We start from the raw sequence: 27053 nt of genomic DNA on the forward strand, positions 1-27053 counted from the left end.
GTGGTACACAGATACACATGCAGGCAAGACACTCACACCCACGTGAATGTTTGTCTCTGTGTGTTTATGCACATGTATGTGCCAGTGCCTGAGGAGGCCAGAAGAGGGTGTCAGGTCCTCCGAAGCTGGTGTTACAGGTGATGGCAGGTGCTCTGAAGATCAGTACACACCCTTTGTTTATTTGTTTGTTTGTTTTTTGCTTCAAACTCACAGAGATCCACCTGTCTCTGCCTCACAAGTGCAGGGATTAAAGGCATGTGCCACCACCACCAGACAGCCAGCACACACTCTTAATTACTGAGCCATCTCTTTAGCTTCTTGAAAGTAATTTTTTAAAATATTTTATTTATTTATTATGTATACAATATTCTGTCTGTGTGTCTGCCTGCAGGCCAGAAGAGGGCATCAGATCTCACTTCAGATGGTTGTGAGCCACCATGTTGTTGCTGGGAATTGAACTCAGGACTTTTGGAAGAGCAAATAACCATAAGATAAAGTGGCCTAGGTATAGAGGGGAGGTAGAGGCAGGCGGATCTCTCTGACTTCGAGGCCAGCCTGTTCTACAGCTAATTCCAGGACAGCCATGTCTACGCAGTGGGACCTTGTCTTGACGCAAACAAAACAAGGTAGAGTAAGTCAGATGGTGCAGAGAGCTATCGAGAGTTTTAACACAAGTGAGGGGTAAGTTCAGGTAGGATGCCTGAGTGCTGTGACAGGTGGCTTGGAGCGCAGTGTGCAGGGCGAAACGTCAGGAGCTGGATGCGAGCTGGATTGACTGCAATCATTTGTGACCTTCTCGATGCCTCTCGGCCACGCCCAATATGGCGACAGCACCCGGTCCATTCGGGCGCTAGAGGAAATACGTACAGAGGGGCGCCGGAAGTGAGACTCAGCCACGCCCCTTGCCGGGGTTTCTGTGGAGCTGTGGCGGTGCCGGCTTCGAGCATCCCTGCCCTGGCAGGCTGGGGGACTCCGAGGCTGCAGCTCCGGCGGTCAGCTCCGGAGAGGTATGACCCGCGCCTTTCCCGCCCCGGCGGCTGGGGTCCCCTTGGTTCTCCCTACCGACCCTGGCCTTTCTCCGAGGCCCGTTTTTGGCCTCTCCTACCCTTCTCCCCAGGCCCCATCCTGTTCCCAGGCTCACAATCCGATGGTCAGGATGGACATTTTCACTTTGCCTCCTGAGTTTCTAGGCCTTTCCCCCATCTCCCTGGGCGTTGACTCAGCTCTCGCAGCTCTGGGACGTTGTCCTTTCTCTCCTGTTTTCTTGTTTATTTTACTCTGTAGCCCAGACTTGCCTGGAACTCAGTGTGCAGCCCAGACTAGTCATGAATTTACAGCACTTCTCTTGTGTTAGCCTCTGTAACGCTGGGATTACAGGTGTGTATCCCCACGCCAGGTTTTATGCCATGCTGAGGATGGAACCAGGACTTTGTGCATGCTAGGCAAGCACTCTGCCTACTCAGCCACATTCCCAGCCCCCGCTTCGTTTTTTCTGTCAGCGTAAGTGCAGCCCACTTCTTTCTGGAGCCTGATTGTGGTGTGGGGAGGGTGATAGGGTTTCGGTTTGACCCCAAAACTCTGATCTAGGTCCGCTGGAGAACCCACTGCGTTCTGTTACATGAGCGTACAGTATTTTCTCTGCAGTCAGCAGTACAGGGGAAGGGTGGAGGGTCTGGCTGCTTCCCTGTTGCTGCCTGCCCATCTGAGTTTTATATTTGTTCTTTCTTAGGACTCTGCCTGTGGGTGCACTTTATTTATTTTATTAGTGTGTATGAGTACTGGCATGTTCATGGCAGGGCATGCATGCAGACTTCAGAGGACCACTTTCAGGAGTTGGTTCTTGCCTTTCACCTGTTTCGAGTACTTGCTATTAATTATGTGTATGAATGTGTGTGTGTGTGTGTGTGTGTGTGCGCGCGCGCGCGCGCGCACTCGAGTGCAGGTGCCTGAGGAGGACGAAGGGATCACATGCACCTGGAGGTGGGATTATAGTTGGTTATCAGCCCCTCCCCATGTGGATGCTGGGAACCGAACTCAGGTCCTCTGAAAGAGCAGTGGTCGCCTCTAACCACTAAGCCTTCTCTCCAGCTTCTGCTGTTCTCTTTGTTGTTTCCACCATGGTGCATGCTCCAGAGTAGCTGCCTTCTGATTCTCCTGTCTCCTCCTGTCTGGGGGCCGCTGCATCCAACATTTTATGTGAGTTCTCGGGTTTCAACTCAGGTCATCAGGTTGGTGTGGCTCTGGGCACATTCCCCTCCCCACCCCCCCACCCCCCGAGACAGGGTTTCTCTCTCAAAGAGATCCGCCTGCCTCTGCCTCCCGAGTGCTGGGATTAAAGGCGTGTGCCACCACTGCCCACCATTTAAGTCTTAGGAGTTTCCTTGTGTTTATCCAGTGAGACTTTGAAGTGTTTTCCAGAATAGATGGAACATGGGTATGAGAACCATGGCTGGGGTCTGTTGGATGCTTCTTCCTTGAAGGAAACTGGGCCCAGAAATGTCTCCTCAATGGACAGGGAAGAGTGTGGTCCAGCTGCAGATGAACGAGAGAGGCGTGTGATGCTAGAAGGTCCGCCTCCAGCAAGAAGAGTTCCAGGGTAGCATTGCCGTTTTCGCGGCTCTTGAGGAGTGGTATGGGCAGGGATTAGGCGTGTCTGGTCATGTGGTCCTGTGGAGTCCTGACTCAAAAGCCTCTCCCTTCCTTGAGTGGGCAACATAGCCACCAGTAAGGTTTGAGCCATTGAAAATAGATCTTGTACTGTTGCCCAGGCTGCTGTCAAACTTAGAGGTTCAAGCCATCTTCCTGCCTCAGCCTCCTAAGTAGGGCGGGACAATAGATCCACAATACTGTGTCTATCTTATTTGTGTATGTGTGTGTCAATCTGTCTGTCTGTGCACATGGCTGGGTGCATGTGCAGGCCAGAGGTCAGTGTTAGGTGTCTTCCACTCTCTACCTTAAATTTTTTTTCTTTTTTTCTTTTTTTTTCCCTTTTTGAGACAGAGTTTCTTTGTATAGTTTTATCGTCTGTCCTGGAACTCGCTCTGTAGACCAGGCTGGTCTCCAACTCACAGAGATCCACTTGCCTCTACCTCCCAAATGCTGGGATTAAAGGCATACCCCACCACTGCCTGACCAAAAAAATAGTTTTTTTTTTAAAAACCAGGAGTGGTGGTGCCTTTCTTTAATCCCAGCACACAGTAGGCAGAGACCCTGTCTCCAAAAAAAAAAGTAAGTAAATAAATATTATTAATTTGGTTTTTCAAGACAGAGTTTCTTTGTGTAACAGTCCTGGATGTCCTAGAACTCACTTTATAGACCACACTGGCCTCAAACTCACAGAGATCCTCCTGCCTCTGCCTCCTGAGTGCTGGGATTAAAGTGCTGACTTTAATTATTTTTGAGACAGGGTCTGGTTATATAGATCACGGTTGGCCTAAATTTACCTCATAGAGATCCTCCTGCCTTTGCCTCACAAGTGTTAGGATTAAAGATATGTGCCACCACACCCAGCCCCCCCTTTCACCCTTTTTAATGTGTATGTGTGTTTGCTTGCATGTGTGTTTATGTACCGTGTGCATGCAGTGCCCACAGAAGTCAGAAGAGGTTGTTGGATCCCCTGGAACCAGAGTTATAGGTGATTGTCAGTCATCATGTGGGTGCTGAGAATTGGACCTGGGTTCTCTATGAGAGTAGCAAATGCCTTTAACAGCTGAGCCATCATCTCTCCAGAACTCAGGACTCTGGAAACGCAGCCAGTGCTCTTACCCTCAGAGCCATCTCTCCAGCCCCAGAGTAGTTCTTTTTCTTTTCTCTTTCCTTTTGATTTTTGTTGGGACAGGTGTGGTCAAAGCTGGCCTTTATAATCCTGCCTCCTCCTCCTCCAGGTGTGTGCCATCACACAGATACACGCGGTAGTTCTTAACTTAGGGCCTCGTTTTTTGCTCTGAGACAACACAGGGTCTGATAAAGAAGAAAATGGCTGGAGATGGCAGCTTTTGGCTCATGGAGAAGGAACTATTGGGAAGCACAGAATCAGTGTGTCCCGGGCCAGTACCTGAGTCAGCCTGGTGAACCATGAGGCCACTTCTTGACACCAAGCCCTTTTTAATTTTTGCAAGTTTTTTTTTCCCTTTCAGTTTTCCTGTGTTTGCATGTATGTATGCACATGCCTGTAGGATTAGAGGAATCCACCACCATGCTTGGCTTTTCAAATTCTCTAGCAAGCTTTGGAGTGTCATAGTTCCAAGTCAATCACATTCCAGTTAAGTTGCTGGAAGAGTCTGCTGTCTGAAGGGAAGGCGACCATGGCGCAGAACCGCTGTCATTCGGAGACGAGTTAGCCTGGTTTTGTGTTTCGTGTTTGTTTGTTTGTTTGTTTTCTCTTAGGCAGTAAAAAGTAATCCCTAATCTAGGGAGCTGGCTCCGTTGGCAGAGTGCTTGCTGTGCAGACGTGTGGACCCGAGTCTGCATCTCCAGCCCACATAAAGCAAAGCAGGTGGTGTGTGTCTGTGTCTAATCCCATGTAAGTGGAGTGAGACGGCTGGAATGTCTCGAGATGCTTCCGGAGAATATGATAGAGACTTGGGAAGACACTCCCCGTCCACCTGGGCTCCCTACACAACTCACACCATCACATACGTGTTGGACATGTTGTTACAACGTCACACACTCACAACAACAGTGTAAACAAGGAAATCCTTCTTCACAGTGGGAGTGGTGGTGCACACCTGTAATCCTAGCTCTTAGAAAGCCGAGGTTAGAAAATGGGGCGTTCCAGGCCTGTTAGCTCCATAGTGACATCAGAAAACTGCACAAGATATTTCATCTCCATCAAGTGCCCACCCTGAGTGTGGGGAGCTGGCCCTGAAGGTGGCATCTTGCTCCAGACCCAGGCTATGGTGTGTGTCTGTCTGTTCTTCTCTTCCTCCTTCCCTCCCTCCCTCCCTCCCTCTCTCCCTTCTTTTCTTGAGAAGGGTTTCTCTGTGTAGCCCTGGCTATCCTGGAACTTGCTCTGTGGACCAGGCTAGCCTCGAACTCAGAGATTCACCTGCTTCTGCCTCCTGAAGGCTGGGATTAAAGGCCTGCGCCATTACCACCTGGCTATTATGATAATGATGATATATATTTGTGTGTGTCTGTTTTGGGGTGTATGAGTGTAGTTGCCCACAGAAACCATGCGATTCCCTGGAACTGGGGTTACAGGCAGTCAGGAGCCATTCAACATGGGTTCTGGAAGCTGAACTCTGGTCCTTAGCAAGAACAGTATGTTCTTATAACCTCTGAGCCATGACAACCTTAGTTTTATGAGAATTCCATAGTGGACGAGGGAGCCATGACAACCTTAGTTTTATGAGAATTCCATAGTGGACGAGGGAACCGACTTTACACACCTTTACAAATTGGCTTCCACAAGCGCTTGTGCACCAACACGCACACACTTTCTCTCTCTTCCACCGTTTTTTGACTTAACACAGGCCCTTGTGCACCAACCCTCTCTCACACACAGACATACACACACACACACAATTACATATATAAATGTAAAAAAGAGGGAAAATTCAGTATAGTATGCACCTGTGAACATTACTGAGCATCTTGTGTAAAATTTTGCTCCTGCTCTAGTAGATGTGTCTGGGAAGCAGAGTGGGAGAGGGTAGGCTGTGGCTCAGGGGCCTGTATGCACCATACTGTTCACTGGGAAAGGCTGTAGAGGGCTGGCATGTTGCTTGGCTAGAGTACAAGCTCGCCTAGCATGCGTGAAGCCCTAGGTTCCAGTCCCAGCACTGGGTAGACTGGGCCTGGTAGTGCGTTCCTGTGATCCCAGCACTTGGGAGGTGGCGATCAGGAGTCCAGGGTCATCCTTGGCCAGTTTGTGGTCAGTTTGGGCTATGTTGAGCCCCTGTCAGGAAGGAAGGTAGGGAGAGAGGGAGGAGGGAAGGGCGTAGAAGTGATTGTTGGGAGCCACGTGTGATGGTACATGTGTATATTGCCAGCACCATGTTCTAGCTCAGGCTGGGCTACCTAGTGAGTTCAAGGCCAGCCTGGGCTATATGGCAACCTGTCTTAAGGGATTTGGTTGATGGTGGCCGTCAGAGGTTCTTTCTCACTGGTGTGTAGTTCTAAGAGGAGATTCTGGGGAACTCTGTGTTCTTCACCCTTGAGTGAAGAGTTAGTAAGATTTTTCTGCTGTGGGGGCAGGATCCTCCTGTTTGTGCATCCCCAGCATTGGGGTTCCAGACATATGCCACCTTGTACGGCTCTTTCTGTGTGAGTGCTGGGGATCCAAACTCAGGTCCTCTCCTTGTTCAGCTAGCATCTAATGACTGACTCCCTCCTCCCTCTACTGTCCCCGACTTCCAGGACATGTCCAATGATGATGATGCTGCCCCCACAGCTGCAGAGGCAGCAGGTGACATCCACCTGCTGGGCTTCTCGGATGAGATCCTCCTGCATATCCTGAGCCATGTCCCCAGCACAGACCTGGTTCTCAATGTGCGGCGCACCTGCCGGAAGCTCTCGGTCCTATGCCTGGACAAGAGCCTGGTGCACACTGTGCTGCTACAGAAGGACTACCAGGTGAGGCAGGCGTGGGCGGGAAGTCGGCGTCAACCAGGGTGCCAGCCTGTGTTTGCCCAGAAGACTGTAGCCGGGAATGGTCAGTCACACATTAGGACACAGTGACAGGGCCAGGGTAGAAAAGGGTAGGTGGGTGTCCCACGCAGGAGGGCATAGAGCCTGTGGATGTAGTGACAGGAATCAGCAGGAGGCCTCCTTCCCCAAAAGTACCCTGGGGTGGAGTTACTGCACCATAGGACAGATTGTAGAAGGTCCTTGTGAAGCGCCACGGGGTGGGGGGGGGGGGTGTCGCAGTTGACACTGCTGCAGAAGGGCGAGGGGCTGAAGTCTCTGATTAACCTGAGATATGAGCCCACTATGGTAGGATACACATGTAGTCCCAGCACTCAGGAGACTGAGGCAGGATGCTCACAGCTCAGACCAATTCAGTAAGGCCTTGTCTCAAACAAAAACAAATAAACAGCCCAGATGTGTGTGCCTGATGGCATAGGCCTGTAATCCTACCATTCAAAAGCTGAGACCGGATCTGCAAGTTCAAGGCAATGGTGGTACATGCCTCTAATCTCAGCACTTAGGAGGCAGAGGTAGATAGATCTCTGAGTTCAGGGCCAGTTTGGGCCACAGAATGAGTTCTAGGACAGCCAAGGCTGAGAAACCCTGTCATCAAAACAAAACAGAACAAAATGCAGCAACAGTTTAAAGAGAGAGAGAGAAAGCGAAAGAAAAAATACAGCTTAAAAAGATTAGTTAGTTTTAAGTGTACCCATGTGAGTGCTTTGCCCCCAGAGCCCAAAGGTATTGAATTCCTCTGGAGCTGCAGTTCCAGGCGGTTGTGACCCCCTGGTATGGGTCCTGAGAGCAGTACTCGGGCCCTCTGGAAGAGCAGCGCAGACCACTGAACCGTCTCCTTTCCCAGTCAGAGCTTTCAGTAAACTACTGTTTTTCTTTTTGAAACAAGAATCTAGGCTGGGCAATGGTGGCGCACGCCTTTAATCCCAGCACTCGGGAGGCAGAGGCAGGTGGATCTCTGTGAGTTCGAGACCAGCCTAGTCTATAGAGCTAGTTCCAGGACAGTCTCCAAGGCCACAGAGAAACCCTGTCTCGAAAAAAGAAAAAAAAAAAAAAAAAAGAGTCTAGCTATGTCCAGATTGGTGTTAAACTCGTAATGCTCCTGCCTCAGCCTCCCATGTGCTAAGATGACAAGCGTATGCTACCAGGCCTGGGTAGCAAACATCTTGTTTGTTTGTTTGTTTTTTCGAGACAGGGTTTCTCTGTTGCTTTGGTGCCTGTCCTGGAACTCACTCTATAGACCAGGCTGGCCTCAAACTCACAGAGATTTCATCTGTCTCTGCTTCCCAAGTGCTGGGATTAAAGGCATGCACCATCATGCCCAGTGGTAGCGAACATCTTTCTACTTTTCTTCCTGGGCATGGGGTTTCTTCACTGCTGGCAGCGTGAAGCTTTCCTTTGCTCTGAGCAGGAGTGGGGAGTAGCCCTGGACACCCGTCTCTCCTGCCCTGTCCCCATTCTGCAGGCCAGTGAGGACAAGGTGAAGCAGCTGGTGAAGGAGATTGGCCGAGAGATCCAGCAGTTGAACATGGCGGGCTGCTATTGGTTGTCCGGCTCCACCATCGAACACCTGGCCCGCTGTCACAGTCTGGTAAAGATGAACCTGTCAGGCTGCCACCTCACCTCCCTGCGACTGTCCAAGGTGCTTTCGGCCCTGCAGCACCTGCGCTCCCTGGCCATTGATGTGAGTCCCGGCTTCGATGCCAGCCAGCTGAGCAGTGAGTGCAAGGCCACCCTGAGCCGTGTCAGGGAACTCAAGCAGACACTTTTCACACCATCCTATGGTGTGGTGCCCTGCTGTGCCAGCCTGCAGAAGCTGCTGCTGTACTTCGAGATCCTGGACCGCACACGTGAGGGTGCTGTCCTCTCAGGCCAGCTCATGGTGGGCCAGAGCAATGTCCCCCATTACCAGAACCTGCGTGTCTTCTATGCCCGCCTGGCCCCTGGCTACATCAACCAGGAGGTGGTGCGGCTCTACCTCGCCGTGCTTAGTGACCGCACGCCTGAGAACCTGCATGCCTTTCTCATCTCTGTCCCTGGCAGCTTCGCAGAGAGTGGGGCCACCAAGAACCTGCTGGACTCCATGGCTCGCAACGTGGCCTTGGATGCCCTGCAGCTGCCGAAGTCGTGGCTGAACGGCTCCACCCTCCTCCAGCATATGAAATTCAACAATCCCTTCTACTTCAGCTTTAGCCGGTGTACGCTGTCAGGTGGTCACCTGATCCAGCGGGTCATCAATGGGGGGAAGGACCTGCGCAGTCTGGCCAGCCTCAACCTCAGTGGCTGTGTGCATTGCCTGTCTGCAGACTCGTTGCTCCGTAAGGCAGAGGACGACATTGACAGCAGCATCCTGGAGACGCTGGTGGAGTCCTGCTGTAACCTGCACCACCTCAACCTCTCAGCTGCCCACCACCACAGCTCCGATGGCCTGGGCCGCCACCTCTGCCAGCTCCTGGCCCGCCTCTGCCACCTGCGTTCCCTCTCCTTGCCCGTCTGCTCCGTGGCCGACTCAGCACCCAGGCCTGACCGTGCGCCTGCCCCGCCGGCAATGCATGCAGTGCCCCGTGGCTTTGGCAAGAAGGTGCGCATTGGGGTGCAGGCCTTTCCCAGTCCCTTCCTGGGCCAGTCGTCCGCCCAGCCTGCCTCTGTGTTCTGGTCTCTGCTGAAGAAGCTCCCTTTCCTGGAGCATCTGGAACTGATAGGGTCCAATTTCTCCTCAGCCATGCCCCGCAACGAGCCTGCCATCCGCAACTCCCTCCCGCCCTGCAGTCGGGCACAGAACGTCGGGGACTCAGAGGTGGCTGCCATTGGCCAGCTGGCCTTCCTGCGGTATCTGACACTAGCGCAGCTGCCAGGCATGCTGACAGGCTCTGGACTGGTGAGCATTGGCCTACAGTGCCAGCAGCTTCAGTCTCTGTCGTTGGCCAACCTGGGCATGATGGGGAAGGTGGTGTACATGCCTGCTCTTGCTGACATGCTGAAGCACTGCAAGCGGCTGAAGGACCTGAGGTGAGGGGCTGTGGTTGGAGGGACCGAAGTTAAGGGGAGAGGACCTGAGGGGTGAGGGGCTGAGGACCCGAGGGGTGAGGGGCAGAGAATGTGAGGGGTGAGGGATGGAGAACCTGAAGTGAAGAGCAGAGAACCTGAGGGGAGAGACAGAGGGTCTGAGGTGTGAGGACCCGGGTGACAGCATTTAGTCTGCCACCACTCTCACAGGAACTCAGCCCCGCCCATTGTCCCACACAGTGCTACTTCATTCACACCCTTACCGTATTAAAAGTTGTTTAGATTTATTTACTTTAAGTTTTACATGTCTGTTTTGCCTGTATGCATGTTTGTGGTAGCACATACGTGCAGTGCCTGTGGAGGCCAGAAGAGGATGTTGGATGCCCTGAAACTGGAGTTACAGAAGGTTGTAAGCCACCATGTGGGTGCTGGAAACAGAACTTGGGTCCTCAAGAATGGCAGCCAGTGCCCCTAACCATTGAAGCATCTCTCCAGTGCAGGGTCCTGTTTCCCACACTCCCAAATCCTCCAATTTTTTTAATTAATTTATTTATTTATTTTTGATTTTTTGAGACAGGGTTTCTCCGTAGCTTTTTGGTTCCTGTCCTGGAACTAGCTCTTGTAGACCAGGCTGGCCTTGAACTCACAGAGATCCGCCTGCCTCTGCCTCCCGAGTGCTGGTATTAAAGGCGTGCGCCACCACCGCCCGACCCAAATCCCCCATTGTTTTGAGACAAGGTCTCACTATGTGGCTCTGGCTGGCCTGGAACTTCTGTAGACCAGGCTGGCCTTAAATTCAGAAATTCTCCTGTTTCTGCCTTCTGAGTGCTGGGCTTGAAGCTGTGCTCCTATACTCAGCCCCGAATTATATTATTATTACTATAATTACTATTATCATCATCTGTGTGTGTTTGTGTGTGTATACGTGGGGATACATTGCCAGAGTGCACACGTGGAGTTGGTTCTGTCCTTCCACTTTTAGATGGGGTCTGAGGATTGAATGTAAGTCGTTGGACTTCTACAGCAAGTGCTTTAGCCCTCTGAACCATCTTGTTGTCCACAGCTTGTCTCTTCAGAAAACTGGCCAGGGAGTTCCTGGGGGTTACAGACATGTGTTGCCTACCTGGGTTTTACATGGTTGTTGGGAATTTGAACTTAGAACTCAATTTCTTTCCTTTCTTTCTTTCTTTCTTTCTTTCTTTTTTTTTTGTTTTTTTGTTTTTTTGTTTTGTTTTGTTTTGTTTTTTGAGACAGGGTTTCTCTGTAGCTTTGGTTCCTGTCCTGGAACTCGCTCTGTAGACCAGGCTGGCCTCAAACTCACAGAGATCCTCCTGTCTCTGTCTCCTAAGTGCTGGCATGAAAAGCGTGTGCCCCACTGTCCAGTTGAACTCAGTTTCTAATATTTGCTAGCAAGCACTATTTTTTATAAAATTTATTTTATGTGCATTGATGTGAGGGTGTCAGTCTCCTGGAACTGGAGTTACGTACAGACAGTTGTGAGGTGCCATGTAGATGCTGGGAATTGAACCCAGGTCCTATTGGAAGAATGTCCAGTGGACTAAACAATCTTTCCAGCCTGCTAGCAAGTGCTATTACCAATTGAGCTGTCCCAGGCCCCTCATGGTGATTCTTGGAGCATGTGTCACAGTTGACTGGGGGCGTCAGACTAAGGTAGAGGGGATGTCTGATAGCATGTGCACACAAGCCTTGGGGTTCTGGAAATGTTTGTTGTGTGCACACACACCTGCAGTCCTGGCATCCCAGCATCCAGAAGGCTAAGGTAGAAGAACTGACTTTCTCCCCAAAGCCAGAAGCACAGAGCAGATGACAATGTCCTCAAACTTCCTTGACTCAAGAGCAGCCAGACCACTGGAGGAGGAAGAGGAGGAGGAGGAGGAGGAGGAGGAGGAGGAGGAGGAGGAGGAGGAGGAGGAGAGGGAGACAGGGCAGGAGGACAGGCAGAGGAGGACTGGAGAGCTTCAGCTGGAGCTGCTGCTGGTGCCCTGTGGGAACAAGAGCAGGCAGGATGGAGACTCAGATCATCTCTGGGAGAAATCAGATTTCTGGGAGTGATGGCCTTGAGGAGGATGGCAGGACCTATTCTGGAAAGTGGGAGGAAATAGAGCACACAACCCTCAGATGGCCCTGCCATGGGCCTTGTCCTTGAGAGTGAGTCTGAGCCCAGCCTGGGCAGCTTGAAATAAAATATTGACGTAAGGGTTGAGTACGTCGCTCAGTGGTGGAGCCCTTAGCATGCTCAAGACTCTGGGTTAAACCCCTAGGACAAAGATGACTGGTGTTTCCAGAGCCAAGCTTAGGCTGCATTCACACTGAAATACTGAAGTGAAGGATATTTTTGTCATTATCCAACATTTAAAGAATAAGGGTTCTGTTGTATCCCAGCACTACTCAGGAGGTGGAGACAGGTGGAGCTCAGTGAGTTGGAGTCCAGTTTGGTCCACAGAGAGAGTTCTAGAACAGTCAGGGCTAATTAGTGAGACCCTGTGTATTTAAAAAAAAAAAAAGTTTTTTTGTGGTGTGAATAGAACATAGAACAAAGGTCTTGTTCCTCTACCACTGAGCCACACCTCAGCCCCTCACTGGGGGATTCTAGGCAGATGCTCTACCAGGGAGCCACACCTCAGCCCCTCACTGGGGGATTCTAGGCAGATGCTCTACCACTGAGCCACACCCTAGCCCCTCACTGGGGGATTCTAGGCAGGTACCTCCTAGTCCTTGAAGTTTTGGCTTTTTGTTTGTTTGTTTGTATTTTTTTTAATATTTATTTATTTATTTATTATGTATACAATATTCTGTCTGTGTGTATGCCTGCAGGCCAGAAGAGGGCACCAGACCTCATTACAGATGGTTGTGAGCCACCATGTGGTTGCCGGGAATTGAACTCAGGACCTTTGGAAGAGCAGGCAATGCTCTTAATCTCTGAGCCATCTCTCCAGCCCCCTGTTTGTTTGTATTTTTTTTTTTTTTTTTTTTTTTTTTGGTTTTTCGAGACAGGGTTTCTCTGTGGTTTTGGAGCCTCTCCTGGAACTAGCTTTTGTAGAACAGGCTGGTCTCGAACTCACAGAGATCCGCCTGCCTCTGCCTCCCGAGTGCTGGGATTAAAGGCGTGCGCCACCACCGCCCGGCTGTTTGTTTGTATTTTTATGACAAGGTTTTTTTTTTTTTTTTTTTTGGATTTTTCGAGACAGGGTTTCTCTGTAGCTTTTTTGGTTCCTGTCCCGGAACTAGCTGTTGTAGACCAGGCTGGCCTCGAACTCACAGAGATCTTCCTGCCTCTGCCTCCCGAGTGCTGGGATTAAAGGCGTGCGCCACCACCGCCCGACTATGACAAGGTTTCTTTGTGTTCTTTGTGTAGCACTGGCTGTCCTAGAACTCACTCTCTAGGTCTGGCTGGCCTCAAACTCAGAGATGTGCCTGCTCTGCTTCCCAATTGCTGGGATTAAAGGTGTGCGTCACTATGCCTGGCTGGTCCTTCAGTTTTTGAGATAGGCTCTGTCTAGCCCAAGATGGTCTCTAACTAGGTGTCTCTCCATCTGGAAATACAGGCCTGCACCCCATGAACAGTGAGGGCCTTGCGTATTCCAGGGAAGTACTCTGGCACCGATCTGTCTCCAGCTCTTGTTTTACTTCGTTTTAAGCAAGTTGTTTAGGCTTGCTTTGAATCCACTACTGTCATCCAGGAAGGTCTTTAACTCTGATCCTGCTGCCTTCACCTCTAGAGCATCTGGGTCCTAAGTGTGCCCATCATGCTTCAGTTGTAAGCATCCTTTTTCCTGCTGGGGCAGGGTCTCTTGTGTCCTAGACTGGCCTCCTTTCTGTGCACCTGAGGATGACTGAGGTTTCTGGTTGTCCTGCCTCTGCCTCTCAAGTGCTGGGATTAATTCTCTGCCCCACCACACGAGGTTCTTTTTTTTTTTTTTTTTTTTTTTTTTGATTTTTTTTCGAGACAGGGTTTCTCTGTGGCTTTGGAGCCTCACACGAGGTTCATGTAGGACACACCACGTAGTGAAGTCCCTGGCTCTGGACAGGACTTGAGGACTCTGCCAGTCCATAGCTGCTGGTGGGTGGGTGGAAGCATCATCAGGGCCACAAAGCCATGTCAGCCTAAAGGGACTTGTACATGGCTGTCACTCTCTCTAGTACAGTTAGTTACTGCTTCTTTGGTGCCTATCTGAGGGTTTCTATTGCTGTGATGAAGTTCCATGACCAAAAACAGCTTGAAGACTTACACTCCTACACTCCTGTCATGACAGGGCTCAAACAGGGCGGGAACCTGGAGGCAGGAGCTAATACAGAGGCCACGGAGGGGGTGCTGCTTACTGGCTTGCTCCTTATGGACTTGCTCAGCCTGCTTTCTTAAGAGCCACTGCCTTCCATGAGCTGGGCTCTCCCACATCAATCACTAATTTTAAAAAAGTGCCCTACAGGTTTATCTGCTTACAGCCCAGTCTTATGGAAGCATTTTCTCAACTGAGGCTCCCTCCTGTCAGATGACTCTAGCTTGGGACAAGTTGACTTAAAACTAGCCAGCACCGGAGCTGTGCCTTGAGCAGGCGCAAAGCTAACCTTTCTCTCCCAGCATCCATGGCCGCTGATGTCAGATCTGAAGCAGGAGGCTCTTGACTACCAATCTGTCCTCAGGACCCACAAGGGAGGACAGGGTGTGTTCTTTGCCTTGCTCCCTGCCTAGCTTCAGCCTGACAGGAAGTCAGCAGGTCATGTGTTGCTAACGGCCCAGAACCTTCGAGAGCTGCTTGGCCAAACTGAGCTCTACTTCCTGTCCTCCTTGGAACAAAGCCACGCTATGGCTGTCTGGGTTTGAAGCCTCTGTCTTATCTGGTCACTTGCCCTGCTGCTCTGGCTTGATCCTCAGCTGAGCAGAGCTACAGCCCAGGAGGTCTCTGTGGACAGCTGGTATCCATGCCTGGGTGTCTTATGTCCATGGGTCCTCTGCCTTCTGGCTCTACTGGCTTTGGGAACCCACCTGTGGGCTTTCTTACACCCCCTTTTTATAAGTCCCAGTCAGTTGTTTGTGGTGACATATGCCTAAAATCAGGAGGCTAAGCTGGAGGATTGCGTTGAGTCAAGGTCAGCCTGGACTAGACTGAAACCTTGTCTTCAAAGGCAGCAGCACCCCCGCACCACCACTCCCAGACACACAAAGAATCAGATATTGTGACTGTACGCCAGCATCATTCCAGCTCTCAAGAGGTGGAGCCTGGAGCTCAAGGTCAGCCTTGGCTCCACAGTGAATTCGAAGCCAGCCTGGGCTACCTAGACTCTATTTGAACAACAAAAACAAGACAAAGTTAATGTGAGCCTTGGGTTCTCTCTCCCTTAAGAGCAAACTCTGTAGCTATAGTGGGAAAGTCTGCCACAGCCGCCGCCCCTCCTCCTTCTCCCACAGCTGCCTTTGCCTCTCCCAGGCGCACAGGTGGACGCCTTCCTTGGCTGCATCTGTAGTCACTAGGCCCTCCGTTTCCTTACTGCTTCCTTTGTGGTGTCTCTCACACTTGTGCCTTCCTGTGCCTGTCCTGAAGCCACGGTTAGGGCATGCATGGTCATTGTTTGCCAGAATGGTAAATGTATCACAGAATCAGGCTGGGGATGCAGCTCAGTCAACAAAGAGCTCGCTTGACAGATGCAAAGTCTGGGGTTCCAACCTCAGTGCCATACAAACTGGGTGTGGGGAGGAGGAGGATCAGAGATTCAAGGTCATCCTTAGCTACACAGTTTGGGCCAGCCTGGGCTACATGAGACTGTCTCAAGAAAAGAAAAGAAAGATGGATCAGAGAATATATTTGATGTATAACTCTCTGCTGGGCCACTGCTGTTGACTTCCTTCCGTGATTAGGACCATTTCCTAAATTCAAGGGTACCAGGTGAGCCTTTGAATCTTTCAGAGCCAAGGTCTTTCTAGATTTTTTTCATCTTGCCGTCAGTGTTTGTTTTCCGTGGGTCCAGCAAGCCTTGTGTTTTTGCAGTAGGTGTGATGGTTCACACCTGCTGTGTAGGGAGGCTGAGTCAAGAGGATTGTGGATTCAAGCCAGCCAGGGCTGTATGCTGGTTTGTCCCTGGGACCTGGCATCCTCTCCAGAGGCAGGACCTGTAGGACTGCGGATAAGTTTGTCTTGTAGGCTCGCAAGAGCTTGATGACAGTTCATAGTGGCATCTCTACCCAGGCTCCAGCCTGTGCCCACAACCTCAGAACTGTCTGCTGTGTGAGGTACTGCCTGTTCTGAACAAACACAGGCTCCCAGAGCAGCCAAATGGCGGCATTCCTCTGGATCACTGCCTTCTGAGCAGGCGAGCCCAGAGATGATGCAGCAGGTGGCAGGAGCTAGTATAGGCTCCAGAGTCTTTGCTCGCCAAGGAGTTGCTTCCTGGGGTTGCAGGGGCTGCATGGGGGCACCCGCATTTTCTTGGGGAGTGTTCTGATCGCAGCCCTGGGACTCCCAGGCTCACCTGCTGCCGCCTCCACCACAGTCTGCTCTGAACCTGAGCTCGTACCAGCCTGGCTCCCTGTGGGGTGGAGGTGCCACAGGGACAGGTTGTTCTGGCTGTGGGTTTGGGGCACACCCCTGTGGTGAGAGGATCACGTGTCAGGCGGAAAAGGGTGCCACCTTTCCCACGGCTGGAGGCGGGTGTTACCCTGAGTCACCCTCTGCTGCCTGGGCGGAAACAAGAGAGTCACTTGAGCCAGGGCTGGCACGGTCTCAGGAGCAGCTCTCAGCTGTCATTCTCCCTCATCCCGCCTGGCTCAGCGCCGCATCAGCCCCTTAAGCCGGAGGGGGTGGGCACATTCACCCCAGAGAGCTGAATGGCAAGGAGAGGTCCGGTCTTTGCTGGCTGGTGGTTTGAGCCGGTTGGGAAGGGTCAGAGTTAGGACGAGGTCTGATCTGGGTGGATCCCATTTCCTTGTTCCCTGTCTACCCTCAGGTGCCTCAGATGGTACCTCCTTTAGGTCAGTTTCCCAGCCGCCCTGGGTGCTGACCAGTCTTGTGCACAGGGGAGAGGGTAAGGGTGCATTGGCCCCACAGTTGGGGAGGGAGAGAGATAGGATATTCACAGCAGGCTGAACACTGACAGATTAGTTCTTTCAGGGCAAGGTTCTGTAAGTGGCTGTCTAATTGGAAAAGGTTTAAAAGTATGTACGGGACACATTACCGCTGTGACTCAGATGGCCTGGGGACACCTGGGCCTGTAGTGCAAGTCCATGCTGCCACCTACTGGTAGAGGTGATGGCTGCTGCCTGGCACTGGGATTCCATCCCCTGCTGCTGGGAAAGGGGAGGGGACAGGGACACACACACACACACACACACACACACACACACTGCTGCTGGTAACTTCAAGGTTCCCAGGGGCCCTGCACCCCTGCTTCCTACCACTTTCATACCCTATAAAGAAGCACTTGAGAAGCTGAGGCAGGAGGACCATTGAATTCAAGGCTAGCCTTGGCACCAGAGTGAGACCCTGCCTCAAAATAGAAATTATTGAGGGGTGAAAATGACTAATTTACGTAATGTGCGTATGCAAAACTGAAAGAATAAAACAAGGTTAAGAAAACTAAAGGGCCGGGAGTATGGGTCAGTGGAGGAATGCCTGCCTAGCCTAGCGTGTCTGAGGCCTAAGCTCAGTTCCCACACTGTGGAAAGCCAGGTGGTGGTGGTGGTGCACACCTGTAATAGCAGCACTTGAGAGGCAGAGGTAGGCGGATCTCTGAATTAATAGAGTGAGTTCAAGGCCAGCCAGGGCTGCACAGAGACCCTGTCTTGAGAGAAAAAAAAATCAGTTAAAATTAGAAAAAAAAAAATGTGAAGTCTGAGGTTGTAGCTCAGTAGTAGAGCCTGGCTGGCACGCTTGAGTGCCTGAGTTCAGTCCATGGCATCACGCTAACAAAAATGAAAAAAAGGGGGGTGGGGGGGTGGGGCCATGGAGAACTGGCTCAGTGGTAAAAGCGTATAGTATGCTTGCAGAGGACCTGGAATCAGTTCCCAGAAACAGGTGGCTCACAACCACTGGTAGCTCTGTTTCTAGGGGATTTAATGCCTCTTCTGCCCTCCTTGGGTACAAGGCACACACACACGGTACACATACGTGCAGGAATTCACACACATATGTATAAAATATAAATGACTATACTTTTTTATTTAAAAGGGAGGGAAATCAAAATTCTAATGTGAGTGTGTGTCACTTGGGGCTCTATAGATGATGTAGGTGACTGGCATCCTTGGTGAAGGGGAAAAGCCATTTGGCCCCCTACGTGGCCTAAAGAAGCTTCTTCATTGTGTCTGAGAACAACAGTAACCCTTTCATGGAACATGTGTGGCGGGGCTTGTGCTCTGGGATGACGACGAGATGCTAGCCTCAAAGCATCCCTGAGGGGCTTTCTTCCTTTTCTGCCCCTTTCCCACCCACTCTAGCCTGTTGGACCCCCACTTTTTCCCGGTTTGTCTCTGCCATCAGACTGACTCCCCAAGGCTGCGTCATGTGTGAATCCTTCTAAGGCCAGCAGGTGTGACAGTATCGGGGTGGGACAGCTTGCTGAGGAAGGAAGACAGATGGCCTTGAGCCAGTGCGAGCTGGCAGGGTCTGCAGACAGTGACTAGCCGCATCTCGTCCTGGGAGTCAGGATCTCCTCGGGAGAGCCAAGTCCCTGGCACTCACACCCTTCTCTCCGCAGGCTGGAGCAGCCCTATTTCAATGCCAACGCACAGTTCTTCCAGGCACTGGGCCAGTGTTCATCTCTGGAGCGCCTGTGCCTGGTGTCTCGAAGTGGTACCGTGCAGCCGGATGCCGTGCTGGCCTTTATGGCCCGTTGCCTGCATGTTGTCGTGTGTCACATGTTCACTGGAGAATCCCTCACCACCTGCAAGAGCCTGCAGCAGTCACTCCTCCGGAGGTGAGTGGCATGGCCTGGCATGGTCTGTTGGTGGCTGGGAGGTCTTGGACAGCATCAGTGTCCCCAGCCCAGCTCCCACTTTCGGGAGATGGAGTACCAGATCCTAGCAGCATGATCAGAGAGCCTGATCTCCTGCAGGGGACTAGTTCCTATAGATGGTCTCTGGTCTCAGCTACTTGGAAGGCTGATACACAAGGATCCTGGGAGTTCAGGGCTAACCTTAGCTACAGAGTTTATCCTGGGTTCTGGAGGCAGTCTTACTTAGTTCACTGTGTTTCTTGTGGGCCCAGGAAGGACTTCTTGATCCTGCGCTCATCATTGCGAAGGCTCTGCCTTCAGACCTCCCGAAGCTCCACCTTCTGTTGTTGAGACAGGGTCTCTCTGTATCTCAGGGTAGGCTGGAATCACTGTGCAAGCCAGGTTCCCTCAAACTTGTGGCTCTTCCTGCCTCTGCCTCTGGAGTGCTGCGATCTCATGCCGAGTCACTGTGCCTGGCTTGTCCCTTTTGCTAGCCGCATGTCAGGAGTAGGGTTTCAGCACGAGGACTTCGGGGCACAGCGTGCATTGCCTGATCGTTGGTGATGGTCTTGTGTCCTGTCTTGGCCTTTCTCCACTCACTGAAATGCTGCCACGAGAAACCTGCTCCTGGCTCCCCTGCTTTATCCATGGTTTTGGTCATGTTATCAGGTACCAGATGGACCTAGAGTATTTAAATTTTGTATTACATTTATACATTTATTTATTTTGTGTATGTTTGTGGGACAGGTGTGCAGGCCACAGCATGTGTGGAGAGATCAGAGGTCAGCTTTCAGGAGTTAGCTCTCCTTCCACCACAGGGGTCCTAAGAAATGGCTGTAGTAACTGCAGCTTACAGATGAGGGTACTGAGGCAGGAGGTACCGGACCAGTTGGCAGCATGTAGGACGGAACTGCACATTGGAATGGAGAGAGAAGCTAGGCTGGAGGATGACGCTGAGAAGGCTGAGACAGGGTAGGGTGTTTGGGTCGGCCTGGGCTACATGGTGAGTTCAAGGCCAGCTTGGGGTATATAACAAGACCATTTCAAAGACAAGGGACAGAGAGCTTAACTTAGTAGCGTGCTTGCCTGGCAGCCACCAAACCCTGGGTTCAGTTCTTGCAGTGTGGAGCTAGAGAGATGACTCAGCAGTTAGGAGTGCTCACTGCTCCTGCCGAGGGCCTGCAACTGCAGCTGCCTGCAGCACTAGTTCCAGGGTACTCCATGGACACCTGGCCACTCTGGGTACCTGTACACATGTGGTGCACATAAACATGTGGACTAGCCGGGCGGTGGTGGCACATGCCTTTAATCCCAGCACTCGGGACGCAGAGGCAGGCAGATCTCTGTGAGTTCGAGACAGAGCTAGTTCCAGGACAGGCTCCAAAGCTACAGGGAAACCCTGTCTCGAAAAACCAAAAAAAAAACCAAAAAAACATGTGGACTAACACACACACATGAGCCTAAATAAATAAGCTCGGTCTTGCTGGTGCCACAGATGAGCTGCCACACGCCTGTAATCTTAGCTCTTGACTGGTGGAGGCAGGATTCAGAGTCGTCCTCTGCTACTTAGTGAGTTTGAGGCTAGCCTGGGCTACATGATACTCTGTCTTAAGAAAATGTAAATGAGGAAGAAGGAGCTGTGCTGCTGGTGTGAGAAGCCCTTCAGGGGAAGTCCTGACCCAGGCCAGCACAAATCCTTCTCCTGGATTGCTGGCAGCCTCAGGCCATCAGCAGAGCCTTAGAGGCTGGCAGAAGAGCTGTTCTGAGGATGCCTCTGCTGCACCCTTGCCATCTGCAGAGCCCCCTCCCCCAGCATGGCACCAGCCTCTCCAGGTGCCTCTTGGGCTCCTGCAGTCTTACAGTCATTCCTGGGTCCTCCGGGAGCCCAGTCGTGCAGGGCGCTCTGCTGCAGTGCTCCAGCAGGTGGCAGTGTTGCTCCCAGCAGCCAGCACTCAGTGCCTAGGGTGTTTGTGAAAAGTAGCCAGGACAGCGGGCTGTCCTCTTTCCTGATGCTGTTGTTTGTTTGGTTTAGAAACTTTTCACAGGGTTTTTGTAATTCAGGCTGGCCTTGAGAATGACCTTCAGCTTCCCCACCTCCTGCCTCCATCTACCTCCTGAGTGCTGAGATTATAGGCTTGTAGGCATGTTATACCACTTTTGGGGTTGCCCAAGCTGGCCTCAGCTATACGGAGCAGCCCCCAGTGCTCTTCTTTTCCTGTCTGGAGAGCTCAGGGAAGCACTGAACTTTGGGCTGCTTGTGTGCCTCAGGTCCTAGGCAATGGTTTCTTTTTTACCCTCCTGTGTTCGGCTTTTTTGTTTTTGATGACAACACTGCAGCCCTTCATGTTTTGGGGTTTGAATTTGGATTCTCCCCACCTCACAGGAAGCAACTGGACTTGGTTGGTCTAATGCTCCCCTCGCATGCACAGAGCCCTGGGTTCTAGCCCACCATGGTACAGACTGGGCCCGGTGGTGCAGGTTTATAGCCCCAGTGCTTGAGAGATGGGGGCAGGAGGATCTGAAGTTCAGCGTCATTCTCAACTGCTTAGCAAGTCTGAGGCCAACCTGGGCTGCATCCTTAACCCACACAGCCCCATTAATGGCTGGTCTCTGGTTCAGTTTCCAGGCTGAGAGGCCCGCATTGAACGTCGTCATCTTCCCCCTGCTCCACGAGGGCCTGACAGATGTCATCCGAGATGTCCCCATGGTGCACTTGGACGAGATCACCTTATTTAAAAGCAGAGTGGCTGAGGAGCCACCGAACTTGTGGTGGTGAGAGGTCTGTCTGGCCCCAGCCCCGCCACTCCTGCAGCAGAGCTTCTTCATGTCTGAGTCTCCACAAGGGTCCAAGAAACCAGGAGAGTGGGTCCTTGCCTTGTGACAGAAAGAAAGAGTTTGTGGTTGTTCCGAGACATTCACGCCAGTCCCCCAGGTTCCCTCTCCCTCTCAGGGGTGTGCTTGGGCATGGTGACTAGTGATGAGGTGACCATGACGGAGAGCAGTGGACGAGCCATCCTGGCCTTCAGGGCCTGGCCACACTCCCCAGTCCCCCCACTCACTTCAGTCTGGGGACTGTCCCTTTGTCCATGGTCATCTACAGTTGAGCTCAGTCATGTGATTGTGTCTACGTGGGGTCAGTGTGGGCCGGGCTCTCACTGTGACCTCCCCACGATGACATCTGTGAGCCTTTGGCTCCTTTCCTATTGACACTAGGGCATGGTCTAATGTGTGTGTGTGTGAGGCCCTGGGTTCCATCCCCACCCCAAAAAAGAAAATGTTTTAACCCAATGATGTCTCTGGGATGTTTTCAGCCTAATGATGCCTGTGCCAGAGGGTCCCCTGGGCAGGAACTGTGGGATGGCATCATTCCTGAGCTGAGCCTGAGGAGCTGGGCCTGTGTCTCGCAAGTGCTCACTTCTCCCCTTCGTTCCTGGGCTTCTGCTTAAAAACTCGAGGTGCTGTGGAGGTCTGAACGCTTCCTGGGAAGTCCGCACCCTCTGGCCTCAATAGAATAGCTAAAAACAGTGAAAGCCAGAGTGGGCATTACAGAGATTCACTGAGAGCCGTGGGTGCGACTTGAGTTAGAGGGTGTGCATGGACCGTGGTTTCTGACCCCAGCACCTTCATGGCGGCTCACACCTGTAATCACAGCATTCAGGAGGTCAAGGATAACTTGGGTTATCCTCAGGTATATAATTGAGGTAGAGGCTAGCATAGGCTACTTAAGACCCTGTCTTAATCTTGATAAACCAAAAAAGGAAAGAAGAGGGAGGACCCAGTGTTTGTGGCCTCACCCCATTCCTCACACTGGTGAGACTAAGAGTCTGTAACCCTAGAGGGGCCTGTGAGCCTGTAGACTCCTGCCTGGGCCTCTCTTGGTGAAGGGTCACCCATACACTGTGGGCATTGATCCAGGTAACTTCCAGTCGGGACACCTCAGTCCACGCAGGGCCAGCAGGCCTCGCGTGCTGCTGTGACCTTCACAGACTCAGCCTGCCCTGTCCCTGCCCATCCTTGGCTACTGGTCCTCCGAAGCTGTGGTCTCCTTGGCAACTGGTCCTCCGAAGCTGTGGTCTCCTCAGCTTCCCTTCTTGGTAAGGAGCGAGTGAACTGGCCTCTGGGCGCGTGCCCTGTGGTCTCAGGCAGGCTGTGCCTGGCAGCGGGAGCCTGTGGAGGCCTGGGGGCTTCTGACCTGGCTCTGGGTACAGCATTAGGGAAACAGCCCTCAGGCCCAGGCTCTGCCTGCCCCCTGCTGTTCTAGCCCCAGTGTTTAACATGGTCTGCAGTGCCAAGCCCTCCCTTCTCATCCAGTCTCTTGCCTGAGGGAATCCTCCCTCTCTCCCAGAGGGATCCTTCTGTCTGTAGGCTGATCCCAGGGGATATTCACCCCATCCCCGCAGCCCTTGCCTTCACAGACCTAACGTGCTTTCTGAGAGCTGTGAGCCTGTCTTACCTTTTCCTGGCATTGCAGGCCATGAGACCGGCTGCCAAGATTCCAGGGCAGACTGAGGGCCCACACAGCTGTAGACAAGGGTCCCAGAGGTGGTGGAACTCCTTCCCCAGTTTCTGGGTGTGTCTTTAAAGCATTAAGCTGACACCTGAAGGCTACCATGTAGGCTGTCCAGGACCAAGTGCTGCTTGTCCTTAAAATGAGACAAGCTGGTCACAGCCTGAGGGAGGCAGGTTGCTTGGAGGTGTCAGGTCCCAAGAGTCCTGTGATTTCTTCCTTTGAAGGAAGTTCCACTCAGCTGGGTGTGGTGGTGCAGGCTTTAATCCCAGCATTTGGGAGGCAGAGGCAGGTGAGTTTGAGGCCAGCCTGATCTATATCATGAGTTCTAGACCAGCCAGGGCTATATAGAAACCCTATCTCAAACAGCAACAACAATAAAACCACACAACAAAACAACAAACGGCAGCCCTGTTCAGACAGGAAATTACCTTTCTGCTGGGATTGTATCCCAAAGGCCAGAGCTGTCCTGTCAATCCTGTGGATAGGCAGGTCTTGGGAGCCAGCAGTTTTTGCTAGTGGCATCATTTGTATTCAGAAACTGGGCTGACAGGGAGGGGGCCTGGTTGCAGGAGGCTGGGGAAGCACCCTCAATAGTAGGCCTTGTATTCTTAGCATCTCTTGCAATAGTCCTTTGACTTCAAGTGAGAATTTTCTCTCCTTCTCCACTGAGGACAGGATCCACCAGATGTCAATAGCGTGCTTATTTTTGCTAAGTGCTATTTTGGCACCGGTGTTAATCGCAATTTATAGCCTGCAGCATTTGACGCTGGGAAAAGAACCCACCCTAATGGTCCCTGATTGGCAGGACTCGGCTGTTAAGTGGCAGACCATATGCTGCCTGCCGAGAAGACAGCGAGACGGTGAGTGCTCGTGCCTACGTACGGGTGTCTATGTGCTAGTGCGTGTGTGCGTGCGTGCTTGCGTGTGTGTGCACGTGTACCTACCTATAGGTGCGTATGTGCATGTATGTGCGCGCATGTGAGTGTACGTGTGTGTGTACCTGCATGTATGTGCACATGGGCTTGCTTCTTCTGGTGTGTGTTCTCTGTGTTGGAGTGAGAAGGTAGAGAGGAGGGAGAGTCTTTTGTAAACAGAAATCCCCTGACCTCCACAGCTACCTGTTCCCCTGCCTCCTCCCAGCCCTGGCTGCTCCTGCCCAGACCTTGTGTTCATCGATTTGTTCATTTTGTTTTCCAAGACAGGGTTTCATTGTGTAGCTCCGGCTGTCCTGGAACTCACTCTGTAGATGACCAGGCTGGCCTCTAACTCACAGAAATCCTCCTGCCTCTGCTTCCCAACTGCTACGATTAAAGGCGTGTGCCACCAGTGCCCAGCTAGTCCTTGTGTTTTATGTCCTGCTTTAATGCCGTATCTCCTAACCCTGTGGCTTGGCACATACCAGCAAGCCATATTGGGCTCACTGAGTGGCTTTTCTCATTTTCTCTCCTTTTAAAATTCTATGTGTGTATGTGTGTATGCAGGTCTGTGTGTGCCCCCACTCATGTGTTGAGGGCAGAGGACAATCTTTGGTGTCCCTTTTCACCCCCGCCTTGTTTGCTGCTGTGTACACTAGGCTAGCCCACCCATGGACTTCCCATCTCCATCTCCCAGCTTGTGATGGGAGTTCTGTGATGACCCATGTGCACCACCACTTCTGGGGATCTGAACTCAGGTCCTCACGCAACAAGTACTTTACCCACTGAGCCATCTCCCCAACTCGCTTTCCTGATCTCATAGGGAGGAATTTTATCGCCCAGAGTGAGGAGTGCTTTGCTCTTAAATGACAGGGTCAGGCTTTGTCCTGCAATTGGCTCTTGGAGGCCCTGTAACAAGGCCTCGAGGTCTAGGCCCAGGCTGTGGCCAGCAGAGGACTGGGCCCAGACACAATCCACTGGGTGTCTCTCACATTGGCATCCAGGGTAGATTCAGTGTCTGTCTACCGCATCAGACCCAGAGTTAAAAGCTAAGTTCTCAGCAAGATGATATGTAGGCCCAGAGAGAGGGGTCTGTGGGAAAGACAGGCCCAGGCAGTGGAGGAGTGAGTGCCAAGGGCCAGGCCTCTTGAGCCAAGGCTGAACCCTCGAGGAGGATGGACAGTCACCCTAACACCCCTTCCGAGAGATGCCAGTATGCCGCCTCCTCCTCCAGCCTTTGCTGTGACTTGCCCCTTTGAAGAGGTGGAAATTGCTGTCTCACAAGGAAAAAAGAAGCCAAGTGTGATGGGGAATGTGAGGTGGAAGCAAGAGAATCAGGAGTTCAAGGCCAGCTTCACCTATATATGAATTTGAAACCAGCCCAGGTTACATGAGACTATGCCTGAAGAGATGAGGGAGGGAGGGGGGAAAGAGAGAGAGAAATTTTGAATGGGGTCCTATACGCTGACCTCTTCCTGTGGATGTGACCAGTTCATTGGTAATTATTATTATTATTGTATTATTATTATTATTTTGGTTTGAGACAGTTTCTCTGTAGTTTTTGGTGCCTGTCCTGGAACTAGCTCTTGTAGACCAGGTTGGCCCCGAACTCAGGGAGATCCGCCTGTCTGCCTCCCGAGTGCTGGGATTAAAGGCATGGGCCACCACCACCCGGCCTGGTACTCGCAGTTATTAGCAGCACCCACTGCACTGCTGTAGGGGCTTTGTGACTGGTCTCATCTGCATTTGGGCCCGCAGGGCACAGTAGAAGTTGCTAGGCTCTTGTGTTACTACTGCGTGGAGTCTAGACCAGCCATGGGTCCTATGCTGGCTGCTCAGTCGTCACACCGTACATCTCTGGAGGCCCACCAGTGGGGGGTGCTTTTCTTTGAAAGCTCAGACCCACCAGGAGCTTGCTTGGCTGCACCTGCCCTGCCCTGCCCTAGCCAGACCTGGCAGGCTGCAACGGGTCAGGGAGACCAGCACTGCTGCTAATGCTGGCCTGGGATCTGCCTCAACCTGGGGGTGCAGACGGGGCAGGCTCAGCTCCAGCCAAAGCCCTGACCTCTGTGTTATGGGTTCATGGGTTGTTCATGGGTTGTTCATGGGTTGCTTTGCAAGGAATGTGTGTACAAACAAAGGTTTCCATAGCAGAAGTGTGCGTGCATCTGTAGGTGTGTCTGGTGTGTGCACACGCAAGAGCACGCGTCTGGGTAATGCCGCTTCTGACCATGACGCAGTGTGTGTGACTTTATTTGGCACCACCTCAGTTGAGTGTTTATTGTTTCAGGGCATGGAAGGCCTTGTGACCAGGTGCTAAGTGACCATTCCCCCCCTTTTGGTGACTGACTGCCCGGACTCCTGTCTATCTGGGAGAACTGCCTGTGTGGTTGGTATCTGGTAGTGACACACCCAGGTGTCACTGTGGTGCTGACAAACTGCATTCTGAATGGCTGTTTTTATGTAAATCTGTGGCATGTGGAAAATCTCAAATAAAATGAACTTGATTTAGAAAACCAGGCAGCTCTGTGGTCCTTCCACCAGGACTCTTGACTCTCCATGTGTGATCTGATTCATAGGCTCAAGGAGGGAGGAGGTTGCTTCATTCTTTTTTTTTATTACTTTTATGTGCATTGGTGTTTTGTTTTACCTGTGGAAGGGTACTGTAGTTACAGACAGTTGTGAGCCACCATGCGGGTGCTGGGAATTGACCCTGGGTCCCCTGCACGAGCAGTCAGCACTCTTAACTGCTGAGCCATCTTTCCAGTCCCTCTCCTTCATTCTTCTTTGAGACAGGATCTCAAGTGGCTGAAGCTGGCTTCAGATTTTACGTGTAGACAAGGTTGGCTGGCCTTGAACTCCCAATCCTGCTTCTGCCTCCCAGGTGCTGGATTACAAGCTCGTACCCACCATTCCTACCCGCGGATGTTAGTGTTGACCTTGACCTCAGTGGAGCCTGTGGCAAGAACACCTTCACTGACCTCCTCTGGGCTAGTTGGGCTTCTTTATAACACGGCTGCCAAACCAAAGCACAG

General features: G+C 51.9%; 1 protein-coding gene across 2 annotated transcripts; it reads left to right on the forward strand.

Annotated features, from left to right (window-relative positions):
• Positions 1-909: 909 nt before the first annotated feature.
• LOC121446114 (F-box/LRR-repeat protein 18-like) lies at positions 910-26521 on the forward strand. 2 transcript variants are annotated; one of them, XM_041648513.1, is made up of 5 exons: positions 910-1007; positions 6361-6576; positions 8111-9654; positions 18358-18576; positions 21214-26521. In XM_041648513.1, the coding sequence occupies exons 2-5, from the start codon at positions 6364-6366 to the stop codon at positions 21368-21370; spliced, it is 2133 nt and encodes a 710-aa protein (XP_041504447.1). In that variant the 5' UTR covers positions 910-1007; positions 6361-6363; the 3' UTR covers positions 21371-26521. The 2 variants fall into 2 exon arrangements, with proteins under 2 accessions (XP_041504447.1, XP_041504448.1); XM_041648514.1 differs by lacking the exon at positions 910-1007 and adding an exon at positions 1416-1500.
• Positions 26522-27053: the final 532 nt, after the last annotated feature.

The sequence above is a fragment of the Microtus oregoni genome, unplaced genomic scaffold, assembly GCF_018167655.1.
Source record: "Microtus oregoni isolate MIOR12 unplaced genomic scaffold, Mior012 000003F_ref0000135, whole genome shotgun sequence".
NCBI classification, from domain to species: Eukaryota; Metazoa; Chordata; class Mammalia; order Rodentia; family Cricetidae; genus Microtus; species Microtus oregoni.

Excerpts from the sequence above, each read along its gene's own strand:
- LOC121446114 (XM_041648513.1), top strand. The coding sequence starts at position 6,364 with ATGTCCAATGATGATGATGCTGCCCCCACAGCTGCAGAGGCAGCAGGT. Across the intron at positions 6,577-8,110 it reads TGCTACAGAAGGACTACCAG|GCCAGTGAGGACAAGGTGAA; the intron begins GTGAGGCAGGCG and ends CCCATTCTGCAG. Across the intron at positions 9,655-18,357 it reads AAGCGGCTGAAGGACCTGAG|GCTGGAGCAGCCCTATTTCA; the intron begins GTGAGGGGCTGT and ends TTCTCTCCGCAG.